The sequence below is a fragment of the Gallinula chloropus genome (assembly GCF_964237585.1).
Source record: "Gallinula chloropus genome assembly, chromosome: 2".
NCBI classification, from domain to species: Eukaryota; Metazoa; Chordata; class Aves; order Gruiformes; family Rallidae; genus Gallinula; species Gallinula chloropus.
This window is the reverse complement of record NC_140086.1, coordinates 19,967,726-19,987,434: the sequence shown is the minus strand read 5'-3', so window position 1 is coordinate 19,987,434 and position 19,709 is coordinate 19,967,726. Positions and strand designations below refer to the sequence as shown.

Below are 19,709 nucleotides of genomic sequence, written 5' to 3'. Positions count from 1 at the left end.
CTGAAAACACCTTGTATTTACCACTATGTGAGATTTGTATCACTACCTTCCTGGTTGGTTCCTGCAGAATTGGCACAAGAGCAGAACATGACAGATTCAGAAAAGAGACTTCATATGGTTATTGCCTTTTTAGTTTTATTAGCAAAACGCTTTAAACTTTGAATGAAGTGATGGAGTCCTTGGCATTATAAAAGAGCTTTTGAAACAACTGTTTTAGTTTCCAAGAAGAAAAAGCTTAATACCAAAACCATTTCTGTTTTTAACTATAACAGTATCTGGCATAACGGGATATTGTAACAATAATTCCCAGCTCTTGGTGAGTGTGGATGGTTTTCTCTTCCACAGTAAGAGCAGAGGAATGCAGTGGAAGGGTCGGTTTTGAGCTCTGCAGAACAGGGCGTGTGTGATTTTAGGCAAGTTGTTCAAGACTACATCCAAAAAAGGCAGCAGGCAACACTTAGAGTACATAACTTGAGGATCAAGTCTCCTCTTACAGTGCAGGTGGAAGGCTGCACGTTTTAGGAGGTAATCCAGCATAACCGGGGAGCTGTCTAAATCTAGCTAGCAGAGATCAGTTATCGCTGAGAACTGTAACTGGACCAAGCGCCTGTGAGGTACCGTCTCCTGCCTCCTGCTGAGACAGAAAGTTGCAGAAGCACAGAGCTGGATGTCTGGGGACCTGGAAGTCTGAACCCCTCCCAAACACCTCAGAACGCACATTTATCAAATTTCAGTTCCTTCAGCAGTCAGTGGGAGCTGACAGAACTTTTAAAAGGATTAAAATTTTGAATGTATATGTTTAAAAGTTCTGTCTGCATCCCACATTAGGCATTACAGCCAGCTCACTAATCCAGCAGCACTGAACTCTGCAAGAAAATTTCTCATTTTACCTCAGATATTCCAGTGCTACCCTGTAATGCGCCAAGCAGGTGTGTGCTAAATCCTTTACAGGTCTAGCACGTAACCTTTCTGCACTCACTCAGTCACCTGTAAAACAGGAATAGTAGTTCCCTACCCAAGGAATACCATGAGAATAAATACATAAATGCTTTAGAAGTGTTCATATAATAGATACTGACATTGTAAAATTAGCTGGATATATGGCTGTGCTATACAATGTCTAAACAACTCCGTGACTTAGAAGTTCAAAACCCACTTTCAAGGGAAGAAAAATTAGGCATACACTGTCCTTCTAGACCACCATTTGAATTACAGTTGAGCCCTTTTAGCTGTTAAAGTCCTTACATCTAATTGCATTATAGATTGCATTAAAAATTAGTAGTTTGTTCTAGTTCAGAGGAAGCAACACAATAAATACAGAAAGAGTTTTCTTTATATTAGAGTACATTTGTTGATGGATCTAGGGGATTAATTTTGAGTTTGGAGTCTAAAGAATTTCACAGAAGAAATCATCAGAGTTGAATGTCAGACAAGTACATTTCCAGTGATGTTTTCTAAAAACTAGTTCCTTTGGCATACACAAAGTTAAAAATCCATTGTCGTTTTTTTAAACATCTTCAGCAAAGATATATTTATTTCCTAACAACAACACAGCATTGAAATCGAGAGGTTTCTTTACTGAGAAACCCATCATCACCATGCCCGGTGCTCAGCAGAAGCCACAGCATCAGAAAATAAACGTGGGAGAGCAGACAGAGGTGGGCACAGCCAGTGGCCCCAGGCCCCACTCGCAGCTGGGGGGCCTCCTCAGGGCTTCTCCCACTCAGACAGAAATGAGTTGCTGGGGTGGTTCACTGCACAGGGGGTGGCTGGGGCAAATGCAGACATGCAGAATCTTCATCCTTGTCTCCAGGAGCCAAGGGCATCAAATACGCTGCCAGTTCACCTTCTCAAAAGAAACCACACTGGGTGTCTCCCCATGCGTACTGTCACCATACGCACAGCACAGGGCCACCAAGATGATTAAGGGAGTGGAACACCTTCCTTATGAGTGAGGAAAGGCTGAGGGAGCTGGGCCTCTTGAGCTTGGAAGAGACTGAGGGGTGACCTTATTAATATTTATAAATATGTAAAAGGCAAGAGTCAGTAGGATGGAGCCAGGCTCTTCTCCGTGATGGCCAGCAACAGGACAAGGGGCAACAGGTACAAGCTGGAGCAGAGGAAGTTCCATGCAAATATAAGGAGGAACTTTTTTACTGTGAGGGTGACAGAGCACTGGGACAGGCTGCCCAGAGGATGTGGAGTCTCCAGACATTCAAAACCTGCCTGGACACGGTCCTGTTTGGTTTAGTCTAGGTGATCCTGCCCTGGCAGGAGGTTGGACTAGATGATCTTTCAAGGTCCCTCCCAGCTCCTAACGTTCTGTGACTCTGTGATCTGAGGTGTAAAGCTCTGTACCATGGGAAGTGGCTGCATAAGGTTTACGTGGATTATAAAATAACTGACATTAACGTGCAGCCCTTAGCGCCATGTCCAGTTCAGAGTAACCCAGCAGCGGACACGGTTTTATTCAGCTAAGCCAGGCCTCTCCAGCCACATGCAGGACAAACACGGTGCCACGGAAAAGGAGTGAGAGGACGGCTGCAGCCCCTCGGCGGGATTGCGCAGGCGGGTGGCGCTCAGCTGGGGCGGGCGCGTCAGACGGACCCGCGCCCCGCCGGGCCCTGCGCCGGGCCGGGCCTGCCCGCCGCGGGACGCCGCCCGTTCGCCCGCCAATGACGGCCGGGACCGTCACAGCGGCGCGTCACGCGGGCGGCCGCCAAGATGGCGAAGGTGTCGGAGATGTACGACGTGACTTGGGAAGGTAACGCCGCGGCCGGCCGGCGGCCTCCCGCCTGGGGCCGGGGCCACGCCCGGGCTGTCCGAGCCCCGGGCGCGGGGTGGGGACGGCGGTGCCCGCACCTGCGCGGTGCCCCCGAAGCCTCGTTGCGCGGCGGGCCCGGGGCAGGCCGGCGCCTGCGCCCCGGCAGCCGGTGCCGGGCGGTGGCGGTACCCGGGCGGGGCCGGGGCGGCTTCAAGAGGTCAGGGCTCCGATTGCGGCCGTTGCCGGGCTCCTCGAGCCGTGGGGCGGCCGGCTGGCCGGCATAAGCGGGGCGGCGTTGTCGGAGAAGGTAGCTCGCGACCTGTGCCCAGCCCGTCGGTGACCCCGGGTCCGCCGGCTTGTAACGCGCCCGGAGAGGGCCCCGAGCTTGCTCCCGGTGCGCTGCGGGGGAAGCTTCGCTGCTACGCTGCCCTCCCCTCTCCAAGCGCGGATATGGGCGGGCGCCGTCAGCCGCTGCCCTGCTTTGTGCTTCCGCGGAGATCAGTGGAGGAGCGTTCCTGCTACCCTGATTTTCGACACCACCCCCCCACACACACACACACCCAGCCCCCAAAAATGCAGACACAGCGCATGCAAGAGTATATGGGCTCTTGGTTGGATCAGCAGTTTCTGTCTCAGTTCAGATTTTGGAGGGCATGACAATTACTTGGTGTTTTCCTGATCATGAGCATTAGCTCCCGGTAGCTCTGAAGGGACATAAAAGATTTTGAAAATCCTGTTCCAGAGGTCTCTGTACCTTGCACGTTTGGTTGGTTGTAATGAATATTTTGTTATTACCTGACCTTCTCAATGGTTCTTCTCTCATAAGCAGTACTTGTTCAAATGTGAGTTCGTACAGTGCTCAGGCCCATTACAGTCTTCTGTCAGGAGTAGAATAACACTTCTCCATAGTTCTGGCCATAAAGGGGGAATCTTTGCCTAGGTGGTCTAATACATTACAAATATGATATAGTAGAGAGGACAAAGCAGGCAGAAGCTGTGTGTTCTTTTGGTTTTTGGTCTGTGAAGAAAAATTGAGCAGTAGAATAATTCCCCAGGCACAGATTATCAGTTAGTTTGGTTTGGGGATAAGAGGAGGAACGTTTACAGACGGCCCAGAGTCTCCTTCTGTGGAGACATTCATAACCCTCCCATATGCGTTCCTGTGCAATATAGTCTAGGTGATCCTGCTCTGGCAGGGCAGCTGGACTAGATAATTTTTCAAGGTCCCTTTCAACTTCTAACGTTCTGTGATTCTGATTGCTTGGGATGTATTTTAGCAGATGCCAGTAACTTGCCCATCTTTTATGAAGTCCAGAGATTTAGGGTTTTTTTCTTACTGTGGTTCTCAGGTGTCAGTGATGTGAAAAATCTCATTTTTCTTTCCAAGGATAGGTAATGTGCATTGTGGATATGTTTCTGTATGTTTAATCCTAGATTGTTTTGGGTGAGAGTATTTTAGAGATGAAGTCTTTATCCTCTAACGTATAAAGGCTCAAGCGTACTGCTTTTGGACTTGGCTATTTCATACTGAGGTGAGCATCCTGCTCTTAGAAATAACCTCCATACTCTGTTTCCAGGAATTTTGATTGACATTTGAGGCATTGTGCTAGGTGTATGGTTTTGCATTTGGGTGTGTTGAATGTGAAATTTTGGGGGACCAGCAAGTGAGTTTTGTCATATGAACTTCTTGGTTGGTATCTATCAGTTAACATCCCAGTTAAAGTCTTGCAGCATAATGGAATACCTGCATTGATACAGGCAGCTTCCTGTCCTTTAGAAGCCCGCAATTGAAAAATACTTTTTTCTTCTATTTTAAGAGATGCAAAGTAGTGTAAAGATGAGCTGATCCCTGCAGCAGACGGTGGAAAGGCTCTTCTCCAGAAGGTGGCTGTTCTCTCTATCCCTGGTGCAGTGAGGGTTTTCATGAGTGGGGTGACCCCAGCAGTGTTGTGACCTAGTCTCTAGGAAAGAATTTGTACAAAGCTCTAGAAATTGAGTGTAGTTCATCTTGAATTTGTCGAAAATGCTTAATTTCTGTGAAACCAAGTTTATGGTTGACAGTAACCTCAAAATATGTTCTTTATCAGCTCAGTCCTTTCTAAACAAGGTGTTTCTAAACAAGGTGTTCTTATATATTGCTCAAAGACAAAACTGATTGGAGATTAGGGAAGAAGAGAAACTTGAGGCAGATGAAATACAGTTTGTTCCTTGTTTCACTTTTCACTCAGGTTCTTTAGGACAAGGGTGGGAGTTTAACAGTTAATAAATTGTGTGTTAGGTAAGTGCATTGCGCAGCTGATTAGGGAAGATAACTGAAACCAGCTCTGATTTCCACCTTGAGATGCTATTTTTTTCTTCCTTTGTCTGCAGCTGTTTCTTGAGCTCTAAAGAGTGTTTTTAAACCTGTGGAGCAGGAAAACATCTCCTTTAACTTCTGGATTTTGATCAGTGGACTTAGGTGATCCAAACATGGCTTCAGGGTGCCATTGTATATTAAAAGTAATGGTTGCATATGGATGTGCATCATATATGTTACAGTTTACTTACTTGAGTCTTCAGGTGGTATGTTCTTCTATTATTTTTGCCACTGTTGCTAATTTTCCTGTAGAAAATGGCATGCTGTGTCCTGCTTCCTTTGTATTTTCAAGAATTAGAGACTTTGTGGAGTGACAGGGAGCCAAGAATTGCAAGTCTGGCAAGGAAGCGTGATGTAGTCACTTAGCACATCAGTTGTAACTGGGGATGTGCAGCCTCTTAAGCCATGTAGAACTTTATGGAGATTGTTCATAAATATTTAACACGGTTTCAGTGATATATTAAAGATTAATTTGACCTATGAGTGGAAACATTTAAGGTAAAAAAAGAAAAATACACCTCTAACTTATTTTTAGGAGCAGTTTTTGTAGCACACAGGGTAGCTTGTATGTGCAGAACTAGCGTGATCTGCAAATAAGAAGCAGTCATGGTAGTCAACAACTAAAAATGGCAATTGGCTGTCACAGAAAACTCATTTGACATATTGTCAGAACTGGACAAAGTAAACCATGTTTTCTTTCTCTGCCTTGCACAGGAGTAGCATTAACATCTCAAACCCAGCTTGGATGAAGCAGTGATTCTTGGCTACTGATAGGCGGGATTTCTGGAAACCTTTGAATGCCTTCATAGCAATTCTTATTCTAGTCAATAATTCTTCACTGGATATCAAAACCAAAACGAGAAAGGGAATATTCTCTAAACTATCTTTCTTTTAATATAAATTGAAAAAAAGTGAAAAGAATGTTTTGGAAGATTTTGAATAGCTCACAACGACTGTTGCTGAAGTTACTTGTTTTCTGGATCATTAGATTAATAATTGCTATTTTCTATATTACACATCACACTGCTTAAGCAGTAGCACGCTACAAGTTTTTTTCACATGTTCATGTGAGGTTTTTCTCAAGGAATTCTTTGTATTTTTTTGAAATATCATGAAATTATTATACGATTAAATGCAACAGAGTCTATATGCAAGGCCATTTTCTTGCAAATATACATATCTGGTCCTTGCAAATATGTGTATCTGGGGACATCACATACAACAAAGACAATCCCACATGAATTTTTAAATTGAGCACTTTTGTCTTTAGTATCTCTAGTTAGAGTCCACTTCAGATGACAAAATTAGCTCCTACCTGTGAGCTGGAAATGGAATTCACATTTACTTTGTATGGGAGGACACTAGGAAATAGAACACAGTTGAACGTATTATGTCTATCATAATCAGTGTGCGATTAAATGTTGGTGTGATGGTTTTGTTGTGTTCCATACTATGCTTGCTTGCTTTTAGCTATTCCTAATTTTTAGTAATTAAAGAGACAGATCAGTTTACTCAGGGTTTTAGATGTGATTCTAAGGGATTACAGCAGGCAAAGGCGAGATGCTGGGATTGTTGTTGAGGCCGCTTCGAAAGCTGAAAGTTGTTAAGATTGGAGGCAGCATCCACAGTGCCCAGCTGAGCCACTTTTGCCTCTGCCTGCACCAGCAAAGGCCCAGTCAGGTGCCTGGGTAATGCCAGGGATCTGGAAACAGTCGCCAGGTCACCACACACCCTGTGTGTTTAGGTAAGCTGGTTGAATTGGTGGATTTGTGAGGTTTTCTGGTTTGATTCTTATTCTCTAAGATGAGAGTGGGTGGAGCTGAGGCATGGTGGAAGATTTGGTGCCTGCAGCAGAATGATATACAGATGAGATCTAGAAATAATGTTTTGGGGTCCCTGCGTGACTGCTGGTGGTAGTAGTTATTACATGTCAAGATAATATTTTGGAGTATGCAATGTATGTCTCTACTAGTAGGAGTAACTTAATTTGAACCGATGCTTCTAGATACCCATGACTTGAAATCTGTGATCCAACTAAACAATCAAAGCATAAGTAATTATAAGAGGGTTACTTCATGTCTGGTTGCGTAGGCTAAGTTAACTGACACCTTAACAGCCACAAAAATAAATCAGGTTACTTCCTTCAGCTTCCTGCAGTCTGCTTGCATGTTTTTACAGAACAGCCACACTGTGGCAAGTGCCTCTGTGCCTTTGAACTTGTAATGTTCTGAGTTTTATGTGCAGAGCTTGCTACTGTAAGAATTTAAGGCTGAAACAAGTGTATCAGTTGCTCAGGACCAGCCTATATGTGTGACGGTAATTGTAGTTTAAACTAGACATTTCTTCAACAATTTTTCTCCCCTAATATTCCCATTTGCTACAACCCAACTTTGTATTACATGCTAGATGTAGATTTGCTTCCAAGATTTATTGGCTGACTCTTGATAGTTTCATAATAAAAAATTCATAAAGTTTTACAGTGTTGTCAAAAGCCTTGCATAAATTTCCCTGCCGTTTTTAACATTTTCATCCTTCTACCTTTTACATAAAACTCAGTATTCCTGAAACTATCTAGCCTTTTGGTAGTTTCACATGAATGAGAACATTTATTTTTACCTGGGGTTTTTGGTCATCATCTGACTATTCTCTGTCCTGCAGTATTTTTTCCTTTGCTGTAAATGCCGTAGTGGGTGATGAATGGTAGATGTGCCTTCTGCTACACATAATTCAGACACTCTTCCACTTGGAATCACACTGGAATGGAAGCATTGATAATTTCCAAGTAAATGAGGAGGTAGAAGTCAGACAGCTTATTTATTTTTATGGGTTTAGCTTGTCAGCTTTTGTGAATGTTTGTGTTCTCAAACATTCTTGCTGTCTAACTTTGAATTTCCAAGGACCATCATGTGTCTAGAGCCGTTTAACTTTACCCGTGCATATGAAATGTAACCCTGCAGTGGTTTTGGTTTCATTTCAAAGTAGAAAAATGTAGCACAATAGCAGTGTTATGAGCGATCTGAGATTGCTTCAGGTAGATGGAAGAAAATTTGGTGTTTAATTTTCACTGTCAGTTATATTAACTGTGCATTTTGAAGTGCAAGAAAAACTGACAGTGTTTAGCTCTGCCGTTGTGTCTGCTTTTCCAACTGCTGTAAAGTTTCAAAAAAAAATACTGGCAACAGTTGTCATGGTACCTTCATATTAGTAAAGCCAGTATCTATTAAGGGAAGCTGTTTTCTGTAAGGTTCCTCAAAATTTGTTCCTGTATATGGAATCTCAACATGTATATTAATTTATGTGTGCATATAAAAGCACATTCTTAGCAGTTTCTTGATCCAGAGGATAACTAAAACTTTGTCTAGGTAGTGCTCTCTAGCTGAGTTCCTAAGTATGTGTGCTCTTTTGAAGATCTGATTCATAGTAAATGTACTTTTGAAATAACAACAACCAAAAAGCTAAAATAAACTCTCTTCAATGTTACCTAGGTAAACCATGATCGGTTTTATACTTCTGGGCACTTCCCTGGTGTAGAAAGCCTTCACTTCCATTGCTGCCCTTCTTGAGGCTCCTTTCCATAGGAGTGTGCAAATTCTTTTTAAAGTGGAAGTTAGCAGCATTTTGCTTACACTGGTAAATGTGAGCAGTGATTGAGTTCTCATAGTTTTTCTAATCCTTCAAGTGAAAATTTGTTCACCTGGAGCAGAAATGCAAATTTAGTACTGTTTGTAAGTGTGTGAAACTAATTGGGAGAAATCTCATGTAGCCTGCTTTTCCTGACCATGGGTAATGTCTGTTAAACTTTATTATTTATTGGATAACTTGGTATAAAGGGTCTTTACTGCATACATTACTAACCTGAGAGACCCCAAACTTAGAAATGGAACCGATTATGTTACAGTGTGAGCACAGTTTGAGTGGTATGGTTTCAGCGGTCTGATACACCTATCTGTTCTCTAGGAATTTTCTAATTTTGCCAGAAGTCACTTTTTTTAGATCTCTTGCTCTCCAAACCCATTCTTCCCATGTATATTTTTCAGAAATAAAATTAAAATTCAGTTGCTGTCTGGAAATCTCAGTTGTTTTATTTTTTCCTTCCCCTTGGCCCCCAGATATGCGCGATAAAATGAGGAAATGGAGGGAAGAAAACTACCGAAACAGTGAACAGATAGTGGATGTTGGAGAAGAGTTAATTAATGAATATGCATCTAAACTTGGAGATGACAGTAAGTAAACAATCCTTATTTTTAAAACTTCCATTATCTGATTTTGTTTTCTCTTTTCAGTCTCCACTTTGTACTTCTGTATTGCCTTTCTGTATCTGCTGATGTTGATTAAATATATATTGCTTTCTTAGTCTATTAGACTGACAGAATTCCTGGATTTTATTTCTTTTCCCAAATATGGGCTGCAGTGAAAACAGATGGAAAAATTACCTATTAGAACTGTTTGCTAGATTAGTAGTTAGGCCAATTATGTGAAAATTTAGTGTGAAACTGTGTTAGAGCTGTTCTTGGATTGATTTTAGCACTGCAGCTAAAATTGTAAAGTATCTTTTTGTAACAGATAAAGGCATTCCTTAAGCAACTCTTACATACTGCAGGAATTAATTTTAAGGCTGCTTTTATAATAGCATTGCATTTGTGGTGTTATAATTGAAGGTCAATTGAAGTTTCCACTATTCATGAAATTATTACAATTATTATTTTCAGAGAATTTTAACTACTATACTGATTTCAGTAGACAGAAGCTTGGATATAACATTTCATACTAAAAAAGAATTGTTTACAAGCATGTCACAATACAACAGCACTCTTTATTGCTCTCTAAGTATAAAATAAGCCATAGTATAACCAAAGTATCTTCTATAGAGATTGTATATGCTTGTGTATTAATATCACACAGGTTTTTATTTTAATGCTTGTTCTTCTCTCTTTTTTCCCCTTCTTTATAATTCAGGTAATTTAATATAGACACTCTTTAATGCATTTCTCTTGTAGTTGTTCCATGTAACTAACAGCTGTAATACAGTCACAAGCAGATTTCAGCAGCCACAGTAGTGCAGTGTATCTACTAATAAAAGTTACAGTATAATGAACTTGCTCAATTAGTTAATTTGTTCACTTAGTTTAGGAAGTTGACTTTCATTTCAAATGCCTAACTTCACACAGTGTTTCAGGAATTAAAATCCACAGTCATTTCAGAAAGACACTTTGCCTCCCTTTCTTATAAGGTGATGAATCTTTCAGTATTATGTTTGGGGTCCTTCAGATCGGATTTGCTTTATATTGCTGCTTTGCTCTGGTTTTGTCTTTCACCCTCTGAGCTCTAATTCTGTTCTTGAGTTCTTTGAAACTGCAAATATACTTTTTTGGATATAAGTACATGGATAATCTACCCCAGGTATCATGTATTGAAGTCACTGCTGCATATAGCAGTGAGTCATGAAGCACGTTTGGAGATTCAGTGTCTGAAGAAGATACTGCACTGTCAGGGAGTCTTGCACTGTAGCTGTGAGGAACTTGCTTGTTTTTAGACTGGATGGATAAGCTTAATACAGCCACCTGCAAGAAAGTTGTCATAGGTTTCCCCTGCTTCAGAGGAATTTTGATAACTAACCTTGATTTTACTTTCTTCTTACCATGTTGCTAGTAAGAAATTTTTGAGCTTGATACCCCTCTCAGATCTGATGTCTTTCTGAAACATCTTTCAGTAATACAGGCTGGATCATTCCTTTCTTGTCAGTGTTGAGTTTGTCCTTCTTTTCAAGATATATTTGTTTTATTCTTTCATAAACTCAGCCTTCAGAATTCATGAAGTAAGGTAGCTGCAATGTCCCTGAGGTTCTTAGGGAATCCGTAGAAATATCAGAAATTTATTTATATATTTGCATTCTGTTTCTTAGTTGTTGTTGTTTGGATTTTTTTAAAGTAGTAACAGAGTGGTAACTCTATGTGGGTTTAAAACAAATAAAAGCCAGGAATGACCCCTGGAAACATATAGGAGACCTAAAATTCTTTCTTGGGTAGCTATGGAAGGTGAATCAGTTGTCTTAAGATGGATGTTAGTCTTGCTGCTTCATGTGTTTTCAGAAAATACCTGGATATTACAATGGTTAATTTCAGAATCCATGTAGAAGGGAAAATAATGAATGCAGTGGGATAGATTATTTGGGTATCTCTGTAACTTGGTTTCTGCAGGCAGAAGACAGCCAATGTAATTGGAGGAAAAAAAAGATTTTTATTATTTTTATTGTTTTTAAAACAAACAAAAAAAGTTACTTAATGTGCAATCCAAGGGGCAGGAATAGTGTCATCCACATCATAATGTTAATCAAAAGTTGTGATTTTCTTAGGGACTATCAGTAATCCAAAGCTATAGAGTTGGACTTCAAAATAGAGAAATAAAATTCTGGGGGGGTTTGTTTGTTTTATTTTAGGCTTGAACAAGAAACCCCTAGTGCAGGTTAGAAAAACACATCCCTCCTACCTGGATACTTGATTCTCTTACAAGTGTTCTCTTACCTCATATCTGACAGCAACCTCTGTTAGAGGTAGAGCACTGAAGTCGAGGTATGATTGCACAGGGAGACCAATTTCATAAAGTAGAAAAGTATCTTAATCTTGTGTCTAGATTATTTTTTTTAAGGCAATATATAATTTATATAATGGATATATGTTATCTGTATTTTGTCTGTATATATTTTTATAGTAATGGGAAAAAGGTATATGCTATAATAAAACCAGAATATAAGTCTTACATGTAGTTCCAATGGGGAAAGAGGGGTTACAGACATGTACTGTGTTGGTTTCTCTTTTTTTGGATACTTAGCAAAAAATAGTTTACTTTTTTTTTTTTTAAATGGGAAAATCATGTAACAGAAACTTTATAAAATTGAGAGGGCTTTTGTTATCTTTATATTTTTCTCTTATTTTTTATATTTTTATTTTGAAGACATTTGCTTCTGTTTCAGTTCTGTGAAACACAGGGTACATCTGATTTGCTTTACATGAGTTCAAAACAGTGTTTCTAATACTTGCATTGCATGTTTCCTTCTACTGTAACCTCTCTTATATGCAACTTGTGTAGCTTTGCTGTTAAGTTCTTTATGTTAAGACCTTGGTAGGCCTAGAACAGAAGTAATGTAATCTGTTACTGATTTAGAGTAGTTATTCATATCCAGGAAGATGACACCATTTCTATGACTTTAAGCAGTGAAATGGTTAAGGGAAGTTTGGATTTTTTTCTAGCCCAAACAGCTGTTCTCCAGGTCTGATCAGAGAGCAAGTGCTAATGGGGATCTGCTTAGAAGACTACAGCTATAATGTTAGGAAAAGCAGAGAATTAAGAGCTTTTTTGCCTTTCAAGATGTCAAAAGGTACTTAGTTACTAAAAGCAATAGAATTGCTTAAATGCTCTTTTAATTAAGTCCAGCAGTTTCTTAAAATGTCCCTGTTTCAGTAGTGATCACAGCAGTAGAGGGAGAAAAATCTACAGACAGAATTCATTAATCTTATTTAAATTGTAGGTGTTTCCCATTACCTTTAAAAAGAAAATCAATTATCTGCATTTAATGTCTCTCTTCTGTTCAGTTTGGATAATATACGAACAGGTGATGATTGCTGCCCTGGACTGCAGTCGAGATGATTTGGCGTTGGTAAGTTTTCAAGTTGACTTTTCCCTCAAACCTCAAGTTTTCTTCCTGGGTATCTCTTCTAGATAGTTCTTTGGACAGTTACAGGATGTTCTGTACTCCATAGCTCAGAGTGGTAGAATATCTGTCGAGAAATACACTGCTGGGAAGAAACCACCTCCACCCACCTTCTCTAATGTGTGACTTTTGTTTAGACAGATCATGTCTCTTCCAATAGCCATGAAAATATTTACAGCTACTCTGGCATGGGCTAAATGTCAAGAATAATACTGCAGTTGCCAAACAGTACAGACAGGGTTTGTTTATTGAAAAACTCTCAAATTATATTGTTTTTTTGAATGTTTTGAGGAAAAAGAGCCTGTCATGCATATCATATTATATGTCATGTTGGCTATCATCAAAGAAAGGCATTGATATATTGGGGTAAGTCTTCAAGATGAATAAGCAGTTGGACTGCATAATGTATAAGGAAAGGCTAAGAGATCTGTGTTTGTTAAGTCCTGAGAATGCTAAGACAGGATTTTAGTGTTACCTTTGAATATGTACTAATGGGAGGGTATAAAGAAGGTGGAGACGGATTTTTTTTTTTAGGTGTACAGCAAAAGACAAGAGTGAGAGACATAAGCTGCCACTAAGGAAGTGACAATTAGATACTAGGAAAAAGTTATTAACAGCGGGGTTAGTGAACCCTCTGAGCAGGTGGCACAGAGAAGATGTGGAATCTCCTTTGGAGATGCTCAGAGTGCAAGTGCACTCACGTAGGAGCTGGGTTTGTTTTGAGTAGGGATTTGGAGCAGGTGACCTCCAAAGGTCCCTTGCAATCCAAATTATTCAGTCTTTTTTAATAAAAAATACTGTTAATGGATGCGTGAGTTTAGTCAATTTATATGCAAATTTATTTGAATTATACTAATAACAATATAGATAAACTCATAAAATGAGTTTATTTAGAACTGTAGCACCTGTTCATTAGAATAAAAATTTAAAAACACTGAAGCAAACAAAACCACTCCAACAAATCACAGAATCGTAGGGGTTGGAAGGGACCTCGAGAGATCATCGGGTCCAACCCCCCTACCAAAGCAGCTCCCTATCTCATATTACATAGATAGGCAATCCTTTAAAGGCAGCTACTGGAAAAGCAAAAGTATGTTTTGCAGGCAAATCTTAATAATTTTTTTATCCCTCCTTTACAAAAAGACCAGGGGGAAAAAAACATGAGCTTGTCTTGTGCCCTGAAAGCCAGAAAGTTTGAGCTTATTCTGAGTAAAAAGAAAGATATTTTCAGGAGTCTGTGTCTTTCATGGAGATTACTCTTCCGGAGTCTTGTTCTCTGTCAGATTGCAAAATGCCCCATAAAGTCTTTGAGCTGCATGTGATGTCGTTTGGGTGAAACTTAATGGTCTGTAATGTACAAGGGGTCAGACTAGAGGATGTAGCTGGGAGAAGGGCAATTTGAAAGTAGGCAGAGCCAGACAGGTTTATCTTGCATCCCATATGTATGTGGTGAAGTGGGGTACGCTGGAAAATGCAGCACAACACGCCGAACTTGACATGAACCCACTGAACTTCCCTTTCCTTTGTTCCTGGGAAGAAAATACTGGTTTAGTGTAGCTATCTGTTTAAACAAAAACAAGTAGACTTGCTGTTAAAATAAATGTATTTCTGTTTTCTGATGTATATCAAAACCAGTTTTGGTCTTTATTTTCAGGGTCTTTTTAGGAAGACTTTCACAAAATTGTTGAGGAAGCCAGTGTTGAAAGATCAGTTGTGAAACACTATTTATTTTTACTAACCCTGGCAGGGATTTTAAATTTCAGTTTCTGTGCCCTCTAAGGAATACTGCTTGAGATGAGGGAGTGCAACATTTTATATGCAGCTCAGAAAGGAGCTTAAAAGCTTAGAAGAAAACCAAAACTTAGTTGCTTTTAAAATTTGCTTTTTAAAAGTTTGATTTATAGTAAAGAAGCAGTTATTTCAAACAAGTCAACATCATATGTGGCTTTTTGCTACAGCCCTGAAGTAGACAAACAGCTTTGGAACTTTTGTTTTTTAGCAGTGAGACAGCTGTGTTGGATTTTGCTTAGGGGGAGATAGGCCTCATCTGCTCCAAATGAGGAGGCAAAACAGTTTTCAGAGTCATTTATCTACGTTTTTTTCTTGTTCTTTCCACTTTTTATTACTGTTGTCTTGTCTGTCCTGCACAAAGTGACTCTGCGTAACACGTTCCCTGGCTGCAGTCAGCCAGTGAAATCACATTCTGCTGTCAGGCAGGCACTTGCACTGCCAGTGTTTTACACCCTGAAGTCCAGGTTTCTTGTTTGCCTTTGTCAGACCTTTAAAATTAAAACCCAACGTGACTAAAAAAATCAGTAAGCAAATTAACTGCAAATAAAAGTTTCACTTACAACTGAGATTTACCATTGTAACTGCTGAGTTTCTGAGAGAATCTTGAAAGTAGATTATTGACATATTGCAGAACCAGTCCTCAATAACTTAAATTGAAGTGGAGGTTACAGGGTAAATTTAAAGAGGAGACATTCAGGACTGCTGAGTCCAGGGTGTTTTGAAGATACACCTATCATAGCTTATTCATGCCCTATTGTTTTCAAAAGTGTTATAGTGTGTTGTTCATGACTGTCAATTCTTCATGTGACTTTATTGTGCTTGATGTCTTAATCGACAGGAGTCTATTTTGGCCTGGTGCCTGCTGTGCTTGGTTGAATAATGATCATGTAGTCAGAGCTAATTGAACAATTTTGGTCTTGTAGTACTTCTGCACTTGAGTGCTGCTTCATCGACTGATTTTATATTGTCAGTGGGGTTTTTCTAGATGTAGAAGTCCATCTGCAGGTTGTGGAGTTTAACATTATTGCAAATGTTAGATTTTTTGATATTTAAAAATTTTATGTTTTTATATTGAAAGCCACTGTCCTTCAGATTCCCAGATCACTGGGCCACACAGTGGATTTTTTTTGTCTGCAGAAGTTGTTTTTAAAATGTAAGAGATTGTTTGTATTGTAAAAATGTGAAGCTACTTTCCTGAAATGCTATGTAAGTTTTCCTGTCTCTTAAGAATCTTCACAGATTCGTTCAGATGTCACATAATGTGCTGCTAAGTATGTGGAGGTTTTCATGGCAATTTGTTGTCCAGATCAGCAGCAGTTCACCATAGACATCACTCAGAGTGCCAGTAAACTTTCTCTCTAAGCCTGAATCTTGCTATGTGGAATGTTATTGCTGAGGTCTTGGTTCATTGGAAACTCACGTGATAATGATGAAAATACCCTGTGCTTACTTGAGGCTAAGCAATACCACTTAGATTAGTTTTCTTTCAGTCTTTTTTTGCTTTTTTTTTTTTTGTATCTGAGAGAAATGTGATTATTTCTTTGCTGTGCTCTAGCCCCTTACCCACTGAAACAGAGAGGGAACCTACTGCTTTTTACTGAATCGCTTCTGTTCTTTTCCTTTTACAAGTGGATGTGATGAGATGGATTGGATTATGTAGATTGGTCTCTGCTGGAACCTTAGAGCTGAAAAAGAAGTTCATAGGCTGAGTTGTATGAATAGATGCCTGAAAATGGAGGGTTCTGTGTAAGATGTTTAATGTGATTTTGAGAGCCTGGGCACTGTCCTGCCTCCCACCATAATGAGTGAGCCACAAACTTTGCAATGCTATCTAGCCACATGCATGATACAGTTAGAGTTAGTTTGCTCTGAGGAAGTTGTGACTCAGTCACTCTACCAAACGTCCTTTTTTGCTAATCCAGAGAAATCTGCCTGTGATGAATTCCTTTTATCCAGCCCAGGTGTCTCATTGATTTCAGGAGTTGAAGCTATGCCTTTTGTGCCAGCAGGCTCAACCCATGCCAGTGACAAACATTTTCTTTGGATGTCAAAGTTTTATTTTAAAAATAAACAGAAAGCATAGTATTAACATAGTTTGTTCCATTGTGAGATATCCATTTATTAAAGAAGTATCACATAAGCTCTTACTGTCTTTATTTTGGTTTTTTTCCTGTCTTATGTTATTATGAGGCAGCTCAGGAAACCTCAAGTTTTAATAGTATCAGAACTGTTTTAATAGGTGAGTTTAATTTCCTAGGCAAATAACTGTTTCCAAGAAGGCCTGACAATCTAATGACATGTATGAATGATATTTCTTAGAATTAGTCTTCTCACAGACAAAGTTTCAGTTTTTGAGCTTCTTTTTATCAATACATTTTATTGCTTACTTCTAAAATGGCTATTTGCTGTTAATAAGACGTGACAGGTCAGGTTGTGGAATTCATCAGTCAAGGACTGTTTCTTTTTGGTTTTTTTTTCTTCCAGCTTCTGTGTAGCTAATTATTTTTGGTTTTATTTGTATAGTTTTGTCTTCAGGAACTACGACGGCAGTTTCCTGGGAGTCACAGAGTTAAACGATTAACTGGAATGAGATTTGAAGCTATGGAAAGGTAAAACCTGAACTGACAAAACCCCAACTTTCTGGAAAGGTGCTTGCTATTTCTTAAAAAGGCAGTGAGGCACTATAAAACCATGGCAAAGCAATGCTGGGCAACTTCTGTATAGAGAATAATGGTGTGCACAATCATACTATAATGTTTAGACATTTTTATTGCATTTTTACATGTATTATGCAGTGTTACATTTTTGCAATCTTCCCTTCAGACTTCATAGGTTTAAAAGATCTGTTACTTGACAGCATAAGTCATTATATAATAAAACACTAGGCACTTTTTTGGCGAATTCTGTGAGGTATACATTTCATCTCACAGCTACAGCGGCATATGAAAATCAGTGTCAGCATTTGGTTTCCTTCATTGTTCTCCTGTGCTCCTGATGAATGCAGGATGTAGCTCCTTGCCCTGGTTTTCTGAGCAGGTATAAATCCAGTAGAACTTAGTAAGTATTACATCTATAGAGATTGTTATAGAAACAACTCGTGAAACATATGGACTAGAATGGCAGAACCTAAAAATCAGATTGTCATATTTCAAATATCCTATAGAAGATCTATAACCTAATAAGATTAACAGGAATTATTAAAATAATGAACAGCTTAACACTTTTTGGCTTTCCAAGATGAATGACCTGAGGCTAAGCTTTATTGTCCACCTTTCTCCTTTGGATATGTCCTTGACATCAGCACTCCGTTATAAAGCACCTACAGCTTCCAGTGCCTTTGAATGTTAGCAGATGTGTTCTCTGCCACATTTTCCATTCAGAGTTGTTGAGATTTGGAACCTTTGTGCTGTCTTGGTACGATGGAATTAGACTTTACAAGTAAATCCCTAAATGCTTTTTCATGTAATTTATTTGTTTATTTAGCAGGTGTTCTTAATCCATTGTATTCTTGCAAAATTAATTTGCAAAATGTTACTTGATGAGCCACTAATGAATATCTGTTGCTTGGACCGAAAAGGGTGGCTAACTGGACTGGCTCCACAACCCCAGGAGCAGTCTCAAGAGCATCTAGATGTTCCGCATTTCATGCCGACTTTATATCAAATAGATAATTTCCATTGAATTTAGCTCTCTTTCTGTCTTCATTTGATGTAGGGCAGGAAGACAGCAAGAGAATGGCAGCAGATTTTTCACCCTTCCCAAAACCTATTCAGAAGTGCAAAAGATGGTAATTCTGTTCAGGCTGATATGAGTAAATTGAAGATGTTAGTTATTGCATGGCAACAGGTCTTTGTGGAAGATGGCTGCTGTTGAAACATCACGTGTTGCTTCAGCAGTAAAGTGAGATTGAGCCAGAGGTTTGCAGAAAGTGCTCATAAAAATGATAGACAAAATGTTATCCATCAGGTTAGATCCTTGAGATTGGAGTATCAGAGGAGCAGAAGTGCTAACAAAAGCTGAGGTTTCATCTTCTGAACTCAGAGAAGAAAAAGAGTTTTCAGGCCTGGGTTATCTTGAACAAGAACCCATCTGTAGGTGCTTTGGAGAACCTAGGGAGACTTAGGCTGGAGTGAGCACATGTTCAACTGAAGAAGGAAGCTTCTTGTTAAATTCTCAGTGACTTCCAGGAGTTGATAAGATCCTGCCTTCCCCAGGAGCAAGAGGAAACAGTGAGGAACATCCCTGTAGACATTGGCAAATCAAAAGGATAATATACTGAAACTTCATCTCTTAAAGCTGGGATTATGGCTATTACGTTACATCTTGTATAATACATTGGTTAAAGCAGCAACTAACAGGGAACATTAATACAGAATTGTGCAGCATGTCTGCTCAATTCAGTAGCAGTCACCTTCTGCTTGGTTTTGCTTTTCTGCTGCCTTCCACATTGGCTCTCATACCTGACAGTAACTGGACTGGACAGCTGAGCTGTGCAAAATACAGCAGTGCTTAGGGAGCAGTGAGAGTACACAAATGGGTGTCCAAGAAGGGGATGCGTACCATCAAAATCAGTCAGTAGTACTTCTGAAAAACTACCTGTCAAACTATATATGAAGACACAAAATATGGCCTAATTCTGTGGTGACAGGACAGCAGCTGTGTAATCAAATGTGGTTTGAATTATTTAAGTTGTCCAGTTTGGGTTCTGTTCTCAGCACTCTGTATGCACAGACCTGCTTCCTAAAAGATGTAAATCATTTATAGAAGCTAGAGTAACCTGTTTCAAACATGATCAAATACCAAAATTAATTAATAAGAAACTGTGTAGTGATAGTGGAAATTACTTTCTTTCAAGATTTATGGTACAGTCTAGAGGTGGACTCCTGTTTGAATCCCCCGAGTTTACTGTATGTGGTTGGTTATAGTTTATAAAATATTAACAGAAGAAACATACAGAAGTGAACAGTCATTATTTTGGATGGGCTTTCAAATTCGGGAGTTTCTGTCAGGAGAGGTAGAAGGGAGAGTTGGGATGTGATGATTTGACCTATTGGGTATATAAAAGCAGAGAACAGATACAAGAATAAGAA

The 19,709-nt window shown here is 39.7% G+C and overlaps 1 protein-coding gene across 1 annotated transcript in view; it reads left to right on the top strand.

The window, feature by feature from the left end:
- The first annotated feature begins 2,699 nt into the window (after window positions 1–2,699).
- The window catches only part of EMC2 (ER membrane protein complex subunit 2), a 41,835-nt gene continuing 24,825 nt past the window's right edge, over window positions 2,700–19,709 (top strand). Inside the window, exons 1-4 of the mRNA XM_084260441.1 lie at window positions 2,700–2,764; window positions 9,230–9,343; window positions 12,710–12,774; window positions 17,143–17,228. Coding sequence (XP_084116567.1) covers window positions 2,725–2,764; window positions 9,230–9,343; window positions 12,710–12,774; window positions 17,143–17,228 — 305 coding nt within the window. The 5' untranslated portion in view covers window positions 2,700–2,724. The remainder of the gene's footprint in view (window positions 2,765–9,229; window positions 9,344–12,709; window positions 12,775–17,142; window positions 17,229–19,709) is intronic.